The sequence below is a fragment of the Diorhabda carinulata genome, chromosome 6, assembly GCF_026250575.1.
Source record: "Diorhabda carinulata isolate Delta chromosome 6, icDioCari1.1, whole genome shotgun sequence".
Taxonomy (NCBI): domain Eukaryota; kingdom Metazoa; phylum Arthropoda; class Insecta; order Coleoptera; family Chrysomelidae; genus Diorhabda; species Diorhabda carinulata.
This window is the reverse complement of record NC_079465.1, coordinates 4,484,362-4,494,728: the sequence shown is the minus strand read 5'-3', so window position 1 is coordinate 4,494,728 and position 10,367 is coordinate 4,484,362. Positions and strand designations below refer to the sequence as shown.

Here is a 10,367-nt window from a genome sequence, read left to right as displayed (position 1 = left end):
GTGCAGCAGTTAAAAGAGCAAGATTCCCAGCAGGGATTAAATTTTGTTGACAAATCGTTGGGGACCCGGTGAATTTTTCTTCAATATTGATCCACTTGTTCGAAGGTTGTTTACCAATTGAAATATTGTGTTACGAGAAAGAACACTTGCATTACGATAGATATTAAACTGACGGCGGAAATATCGCAGTAACGGATTCGTCATTTCGCACAAAACTGTTATACGCGTACAAGCGTTGGTCTAGCGTCCAGGGCTCCACCTCAATGACTGAAATGTAAATGCTATGAACAAAGGAAACGTTAGATACTAGTCACGTATGCCTCCCACCAAGAGCACCCGTGTAAAACCCACTTCAAAAACATTGGGTTCCCGTGAGTGACCCGTAATATTGTTAGAAGTATCACGCAATTTCGCAAGCTATACGATTGACTTTTTGCCAAAATTGATAAGTAATTAACCGTTACAGTAAATGAGCAGAGCAGATTTTTGTCCAACACATTACTTCATCTATTTATTTCGATTGATTCGTAATCTGATAATCAAAGCTAGACGTTTTCCATCTACACAGCTCAGTACGTCGTTTTTGGTTTATTTGTTTTTACTATAATTCTTGTAATGATTTCTATTTTGATTTTGATCTAAACGCTGAATAGTTTTCTTTTGGTGCTTTTAAAGAATCTATTTTGTAATTTTCTGTTTCTTATTTTTCTTCTCTCTTGTGATCCAATCTTTGATTTAGGCTTAACAACTTGCTATTTATTGCCGTGTTCGCTATATCAGAAGCTTTAAACCTTGACTAAACCAAGAAATAGGAGTGTATTTGTAGCAAGAGAGGGATGCTAAAGGTTAAACACAGGTAAGTAACTATTTACAACAAATGAAAAGCAAAAGTAAATTCATATTTATTTTATTTAAAATAACTGAGAATAGGTAAATTGTAACAAAAATATAAAATTAATTACACAAGGATAAATCACATAAAGGTAACAATAAAACGATTTTGCGCAGTCATATTTATAAAACGAAAGCATATTATGTATTAAAAGTGTATATACTATTGTAAATAAAGGCTTTTCGTACACGTAAATAAAAACATCTGGTTAATTAAACATCTAATCAATTTGGAAACATTTATTTATCTCTGTTCTCTATTGGTGACATAACTACAGATAAATATAACACGCTTTGTATTGAACTTATCATGCTCTGATATAACTTATTGAGAACACTGATCTGATGAACTCCATCGTCAGCCAAATAGCCGACGACAGAAAAAGAATCATACAAAGTTGCTTCCGGTTCCCTCTTAACCTAAAATGATTATATCTTTCAGCCATTTTAACCCAATAAGCTCTGCAGCTCTAAAATACCGGTATACGTTGACTTATTACAAAATTCATGCGATGGTAATTTTTTATCATTACTATCTGCAGCTGTGGTAGGATACGAAATTCATGTGTGTGGATATTTCATACATTCCCGCCTCTAAGAATCCGTTAATATAGATCTTTCTAGTAATATGACGACATTTTCATTTCAACAATTAGATAAAGAAGTTTTTAGAATTGTTCAGAGAAACAAAACATTTGTAGATTCTTTCAGCAAGCATTATACAATTTAAAAAATATCGAATAGTGTTATTCCACTCGAATTGACTGTAACATTACTAATATCGTTGACTGTAAACTTTGTTATCTCATTTTCAAAATCTACCTGTTGTTTTACAATATGGATAATGTTATTGTGGTATACACTGCTGTCAGATCTTCTGTTTTTCTGGAGATATAAATAATTTTGTTATTTCTAATTAAACCAATGGTATTTTCTGTTATTTGAAACCGAAATACATTTTGATGCAATGTTCTCTATAGCTAATTGCAATAATTTCTGAGTTATGTATGATAGTGTACATATTACAAACTAAAATTACTGCAAGGTATTTCCGATAAAATTAAGTCTTATATTCTCAAAACTCACTAAATTTGTTTACCAATTTGTTGATGTTTTTTTTTAAGTTAATCCCTACATTGATTTCCGGCAATGGTAACCGCTTTCCAATATCTAACTTTCGAATTTCTTAGGGCGAATTACTAGAGTAGGCCGCAATCTCCGTAATTCCGAATCCTGATTCTAGTCATTATAAAGGAAAACCAGTTTTCAAATACATCTGAGTTATATTCTCATACAATTCTCTCAATGAATATAGAGCGAATATATTTAAACAGTCTTATAAAAATTATAAGACATTTTCCATTACTAGAAACTGCATTTAAACCACTTGAAAGAAGCCCAATTTTGAAGGTATAATACGTATATTTAGTTTTTCTTTTTGTTAAAACTATTTTCGTTTTAACACACTTTGTTTCTCAAGCAAAAAAATTCTCTGGTGAAATACTGGATACTACCTCTGGATGCTCAGTTTTCATGTGTATTGAATATCCAGATAAAAATAAATAACCAGCTATAGTACGAGTAAGTATTGACGAAATAGAAAATTGGTTCCTACTAAATTTGTCTTTGTATACAGTAGTTCTTAGCGAAATCTTTCATTGTAAGTGTAAACAAGTATTAAATATCTAACCTGAACTTGTTTTATTGTGTAAACTACGGTTTATCGAAAATTAATAATCCATAGAATAAATTGATGATCTTATTCACGTGTACAAGTTTAAATATTAAAATTTGATTATAAAAATTTGACAAATTTTTCAATTAGTTTGTTCGTATCTTTCTTTCTTCACAATAGATACTAAATATATGCAATGTTCTAAAGTTCTGATCTCCGTTCAGTCTTTCAACAAACTGCGAAAAAAATACTACATATTGCTAGTTTCTATAACTAACTATAAAAACCTTAATAAAAAAATATGTATACATCTATTTATCATTTTGAGAAAGAAGAAAATATGTATATTGAAACATTAAAAGAAAATATTCATTATCTACCTCAATAAACACATTTTCTTATTCCCAATCAGATGACATTGAGCTCCCATTGACATCAACATTTATAATAAGGGGCTCCACATTTTGGTTTCAACCTTCTTCTAGACAAATTAAATACACTTTTTCCATTCATCAAGAGTAATTTATTTAATATCTTCATGAAAAATATGTTTTATTTCGGTGGACACTTTAATATTTAAGAAGATACTCCCGAAAAATTCGCCGTTTCAGAAATAACGTCATCAACAGTCTGTTATCATTTTCTTGCATTTCATTTTTATAAATATTCACAATCATTTGTTTTTCGCTAACGTTAAAATGAACATTTTTAATTCTCTCCTTAGGCGAAGTTAGCTAATGTCAATAGCTTCATAATTTGTCTCCGTATCAGACATTATGCATTATGTAACAGACAAATATAAATCTCACTGCAGTATTATAATACGATGCAGTGCCGCTAATCGCCCGGGATGTTCACGTGCTGATCATGCACTGATCATTGTTTTGATTTACTATATTTCTTAGATAAATAGACTTTAATTGATGCGCAAATTAGTTTGCGCTCATTAAATAAAATTGTCTTAAGAAGAAAACCCAAGCAAGTAAAATGAACACATTTCAAGATTTTGTGGAATATGGGTAAATTAACGGGATAGTCACCAAAACAGTATAATAATCTTTAATTATTTGAGTTGCAGTTGAGGAGCACTTGTAGAAAGTCATGAGTATTTTTCAACTAGAAATAAATTAGTACATGCCAGATATACTAAATAAACTTTGTAAATAAAGGGCTTCGAAATATCTTTCAGAAAAACTAAAACAACATCGAATTTCAATCGTAGAAGACTGTTTGGAAGAAAAATAGTATTAGTACAGGTGATGAAAGTTTGTTTTTCTAGAACTATACATATTGAAGCGCCACAGTCAATAAAATGATGCAATACTTAAAAAAAGCTGGCATGAGCAAATCGAAACTGAAAACGAAGCTCATCTATTTCTTTAACAACTACGTGGTTCATAAGAAGCACGTACCAATTTGTGAATCAATTATTTTCTCACAAAGTACTTAATAAACGAAAAAAATAAATAGAGTGCGCCCAAACATCGCGTGCTACATCATAACTATGCTCTGGATGTGATGTAGCTTCCAGAAACATTACAGTGTTACTACAGCCACTTTATTCACTGGATCTATCGCACTGAGACTTATTTCTGATCCCCAAAACATACAACGTCGTAGAAGAACGCATTATGAATAGAATGTAAACATCCTAATCCACTGTAACGATTGTGGTGTTAGAAATTCCAGTCAAAAACTACAAATGCCTGCAAAAATCACTGGAATCGATTTATTCACGTGGAAGGGAATTACTTTCAAGGGGATCACGTTGTTACTGAATCTTTACTTATTTGTCAAACCTCTTAAAGGCTTTCTGGACGTCTTTTCATGAAATTTAGTGTTTTCAATGTCTATTTTAACTAAGATATCATTTTCTTCACCAAAAAACTTGATCTCATCATTTTTTTGTTCCTGATTTTTTGTATTGCGATATTATGTAAAATGTAGAATAATTTTTTAGAAATGTCATCTCATCAATTAACTTTTGTTGTCTTTTATTTCCTAATCTTATGTCGAAGGAGTTGACTGAGATTTTCAAAGTTAGTAGGTACTCATTGTCATAAAATTTTCATTACCAATGGTACCTTGTTTGGAAGAATTATCCTCCTTATCGTGTTAAAATAATTTCACCAATAACATATTGAATCAATATATGCCAAACGTTACATCAGATAAAACTGCGTAGTTCGGTATTTTACTCGAAGATTGATCTTGTTGATGTTTGTTTAATATTGAATGATTAATTATCAGAACTTTAGACCATTTATGATTCCAACACACATGTAGAGCTAAAATTCTCGAACCTTTAAATCAACTTTAAGCATTTTGAATGCATAATAATTCGATTTTTATCAAAGTAAATTTTTAATTTTCCACACTGATAATATTTTAACCCTGCTATATAACTTTTAAAGCCTCTATAATATTATTAATAATATACCGAGTATTTCAAACGCTGTTTCTCGATCACATATCTTCCATTCATAATATAGATCATAGTGGTGGCTGGATTAATGTGTAACAAAAATTATATTTTTGCAATAAATCATAGTCTTTAATTGTTTCTGATTAACCACCAGCTACTGAGTGATACGGAAAATATAAAAACTAGGTTAGGACTAATTAAGTAGCTTTTAGTCCCAGAATTTATTTCATAAAAATTATATGATGTTAGTATCAGATGTTTGAACTACCCGGTAATTTTCTAACGTTGTATATACAGTAATTTAATTCAATATATTATAAATACTTAGATAATAAATAGAAAATGGAAGAATATGTTTAATATTTCAAATACAAATGGTTACTTGTGGTATTTCTGTAAATAAGCATTTAAAGAATCCTTATCTATTGCTCCCTAAATATAAGAAGTTAAGTCATTGAGCAATTTGAAATTAACTTATGTCTAAAATATTAATAGAAATTTTCAAAATAATCTTTTGAACAGGATTACACAGTATCTATCAATTTGTCTTTGGTTTATAAAAAATACGCTTTGGCAAGATTATAATATAGAGTTTAAATAAACAATTTTATATTGAAATAATTTTCAACAAATTAATATAAAAAAATAACTAATGTTTTAAATATATTTTTCATATTACTATAAAGTTATGGATGAAGAATGTGATGATTTCTACATTTTCAAACAACAAACAATGATAATAAACAACACAGTATTGGAAAAAGTTTTATAGTACATAAAAATTTCAAAATCAGAACCTCTCGTCAACTTACTTCCAATCTAATGTAAATTTTAATATTTCAATTATAATAAGAGATTCAGTAAATGTCCAGCCTGCTTTTCAAAAATGTTTAAGTGACTCTTTCTCTTATTGTTTGTGTATTTACATTTGCTGAGATATTGTTTCAAAAAATGTATACTAGTATTAGTTTTTACCTAAAATCAAAATTTTCACCGTAAAATAGGTTCATGTACCCAAAAACATTTTGAATTTCGGATAACTCGAAAACTATTTAGGATTTAGACACAAACTGCCGGGACAAAAAATGTGGAGCACAACATTCTGTACAAATAAGGTTTCAATTTTTTCTTAACCTCAAAATTTCCATTATAAAATCTTTTGAATCGCTACGTAGAATTCGAAAAAAAATGCCGAAGCCAAAACTGTAGAGCACAAAATGAGTACCAACATTTTTGGGAAAAATAAACTGTTGAGAAGTCTGTGAATATTGGAATAATAATCAACCAAGAACGAAGATAATCTCGTATTTTAATAGGTAATTCATTTTAAACCAAGAAGTAATTCATGTGTGAAATATACTTGAAAAATATTGATAACAACGTAGTTTTCCAAGAGTTACAGCAGTTTCCATGTGCGCCTGGAACATAAATTGACTGCTCCAGCTTTAGGCGTTGAGGCTCCAAAGAAAAAATGATTACAGACTTTTTTTTTAGAAAATTTTATGCTCTACATTTTTTGTCCGGGCAGTTTTTTTCGAATTCTTTTTAGCTTTCGAGTTATTCGCGTTCCAAAATTTCGAAAACCCGTGCCTGTAATTTTATTAAGAGTTGCTAGGTTTATTTAGTAACCGAAAACCTCTGAGACTAGAAAATCAATAGCGCCCAATTTAATTTCGTATTTAATCCTATTTTACCTGTACTATACATCGCAAAAAATTGTACAATTTAGAATTTCCATATAAAATCATGAAAATTGTGTATATTTATTGCATTTTTCTACAATTTCTTACTTCTTAAATACTTTTATATGTTTTTGTTGATAAATCGTCTTCGTTTTAGATCTCGTTTGATAGAACCTAGTTCGGTCTTTATCAAAATATGACTTGACAACTTATTTATATTTATATTAATCAATTGAGCAATCTAACTAATTATCAAAATCAATTTAAAAATGTCCGCCGTGGGGTAAACAAATCCCGTAAGTTTCTGTGTGGATTGTGAAATGGAATTTTAGACCCAGTTTCATTGCGAAATGACTTCTTAAAGAGTAACTTATTAGAGAAATGCGGAATTTCCTCCCGGAAACATGGCTGTTCTGCTTAGTGAAGGTAAGCGGTAGATATAGTCTGAAAAGCAAATATATTGCAAACTGAAATAAAATAAGCAGGATTCTGACTAAAGTTCATTTTATCTCATGAAAGTCCACCTAAAGCTTTAAGTTTATCCTTGTACTTTCAGATGCTACTGGGTTATCACTTTGAAACCTTAAAATATACTCACGCATTTTTAATGAACTTGAACCCACCAATGGAAATTAATTTACAAAATAAAACTAAGTATTCTAAATTTTGTGAAATATTCTTCAAAAATACGCTGTTTCAGCTGTAGGAGTTCACTGAAATAGATCTAAAAAGTATCTGTGGGTCATCACAACACAAAAAACAATACTACCAAACAAAAACAAGAAAATCTAGCACGGGTACATACGAGGCAGTCAATTGTTTACCCCACGGCCGTCATTTTGACATAAATCAGCTGTTTTCTTAAAATGCTTGATAATTGTATTTGAGAGCTATTGTTTCATTGATGTGGCAGAAGATAACAGTGAGTAATAAACTACCATTGTTATCCACTTCATTTTCTCTAAATTCCAATGAGTAGTATACTCTGAGTTTGAAGTTCTATTGAAATTTACATCATTACATTGGAAATAAAATGGTTAAAGTGTTTACTTTGAAATGTTAAGTAGGTAAATTATTTCCCAATACTATGTAATGAGCAATGAGAGTCGGTGGAATGTTAATAACCATAAAAATTTTTTGTCTTACTTTAACAACTTCAATCAACCAATAGAGACAACAAGTAACAATTCCAGTTCCACAATAATCCCATTCACATCTTGCCCAAGACTCACTCAATCTCCACACATTTTCTTGATCTAAGAATTTCTCCCCGTAAGAGTTTTTCTTGATTCCTAGAGGTTTCTATGGAACTTGATGATTACTATTCAATTGAATGGGACCCATATCAATATATATACTCTCTTTTACCTTTATCCAGGGTTTTCTATCTTAGAATGATGTGTCCTTTTCCATCTCTATTGTATTAATATCTTTTTGTCTTAAGATGAATTTCCACATCAACTTTGTCCTTTATATTTGATTCGTTACCGATCCAGTTATTTGTTCTGCTGTCTGCCAGTTATCTGTCTTTCCACGGGTCGGATTGATTTTTTTCTTTGTTAATGATATCAGTTATTTTGTATCCTTGGCAATCTTATTCTTGTTTTATCCTAATATATATATAGACTTTTTCTTTTTCTAGAGTTGTTTATTCCACTGTGATTTTTAGTTGTTTTTGGTTATTTCTTTATAACAACCTTATTTGCATTTCCTGCGATTATCAGGCTACCAAAAAAAGTAACAATCAGCGGACGAAGCGTATATTACACTCGCATATATATAATTATTTAAATTAATTTTGAGTATAATATAAACATGGTATTAAATATATATTATGTTAAATACTATTAATATGGTCAACGTTCACAAACCGACTCTCTCAAAACCCTGCATACAAGGTAAAAATTTTGGCATTTGTTTTGGTGAATTTTCTATTAATTTCATTAAACAATACAAATCAATATTGATAGTTAATCCTGTATGATGCTATGAGCTAAAAACTAGAATAGAATTGGTGCTGTAAGGTAGATTGTGAAATAGTTTATACAATATTGTCGAACGTTGAAATTGGAGGAGGAATTATAATTGAGGTAAAAAACAAATAATTCAAAAGTTTTAGATGATTTAGAAACATTTGGATTATATTTCAGGCGTGAATAAGAAATATTGTACTAATAAATCATATCTGGCACGTCAGGTAATGAATCAAAGTTTTTGCTAAGATATCGACTCCTACCTCAAATGTCTTGATCAGAACGAGAATCTTTACATATTTAGTTTTTAAAGCAATCCTTTCAAAATGAATAGGAGGCACCTCCACAAGGATACATTCTAACCATTGATCTCATATCATTGCAATTGACACCCTTAGTTCTGTTTCAATTGAATGCAAAATCCGCTGTTCCTCAATGTCTCAATATTCTTATCCAATTAAATATATCATTAATTAATCAAAGCTGATATCTACATAGAAGATATTAGGATGAAAAAAAAATTAATTATAAGATATTAGAAATGTTTGTTATTACAATTTTAAGATTATTCGTTCGTTGATCTTTCAATAACCTTTACTTGGTAAAGAGATTCTACTCCAAATACATCTTCCCATATCCATCTACCACTTTACAAGGCCTATCAATGAAAATGGTTGAAATTTGAGTATTAAAGTTCGGGAAGAGTCTTTGGTACTTCTTCTGTAATAAGTTTGTAAGTCAACAACAATAATTAAGATGAATATAATTAATGAAATTCCACTATCGTAATAGAATCGATCGTCTTGAAAACATTTTATTTTTCCCTCAACTTAAGAAGTATAATAATCAACGAAATATTAAGTAGGTTGATTGGTAATAGACCTCCTTGTTATAAACATTACATTTTTGTTAGTTTCAATGATTACACAGGAGTTTCTAGCTCCCTAAATACTTTCAATGTATAAGAACTAGCTCACAATTTAATACAATTTTGTAGCAAGATGAAAACGTGCTTGGAATAATATTGTAGAAAAGTTTATTTGGAGAATTGGATTATCTAAATATTGAAAACGATAAATTTGCGTTTTTTATAGAGCTTGAACTCGAACATGAACTCGAGACTTTTCTTGTTTTATCTTGATCTGGTCGCTTCGATATAAAACATACAAAAAAATTATATTATATTAAATGTACTAACCACATCTGGTATTTTTAATTTTATCTTTTCATGCTTTTATATTATTGTTTCTTATTTTTTTATTGAATTGAACTACAGCCAATCTGTAAACAGAATTAACAGAGAAATATTTCCCAGTAAAATCTTTGTTTAACCGACTAGAATTAATATTACGTCTCTTAACGGTCTGCTTGCAAATAAAGCTCTGTGAAGATGGATCTAGACACCTGGGCATAAGACAAGCTAAGGGACACATAGATGAACCTTCTGCCTCTCTTACCAAATAACTGATCTAGTTAAATAAACCCGAAATTCGACTGGTGACTCCACACTATGGGTATCACGGATGACCCAGAGAACCGCTGGTACATTAAGGAGGTAGTCATCTGTGAGTGTTTAGACTAGACTTGGGCAAGCCTCACAACTTGTCTAGTGATGACAAAAGGTTCAAACCAAAATACCTGATCGGCTTTTAGAAGGCATATGTACGTAACGATCCTTGTCCGCCCACTATCTTTAGTTTCGTCTTTCTTCGTTTCACTAC

The 10,367-nt window shown here is 30.3% G+C and overlaps 1 protein-coding gene across 6 annotated transcripts in view; it reads right to left on the bottom strand.

The window, feature by feature from the left end:
* Positions 1 to 891: 891 nt before the first annotated feature.
* LOC130895996 (ankyrin repeat and SAM domain-containing protein 1A-like) overlaps positions 892 to 10,367 on the bottom strand; it is an 87,350-nt gene continuing 77,874 nt past the window's right edge. For 3 of the 6 annotated variants that reach the window (XM_057803702.1, XM_057803705.1, XM_057803707.1), the window contains one exon: positions 892 to 9,366. In XM_057803702.1, the coding sequence (XP_057659685.1) occupies positions 9,259 to 9,366 (108 nt within the window). In that variant the 3' untranslated portion in view covers positions 892 to 9,258. The remainder of the gene's footprint in view (positions 9,367 to 10,367) is intronic. The other 3 variants (XM_057803703.1, XM_057803706.1, XM_057803708.1) reach the window with 1 other exon arrangement.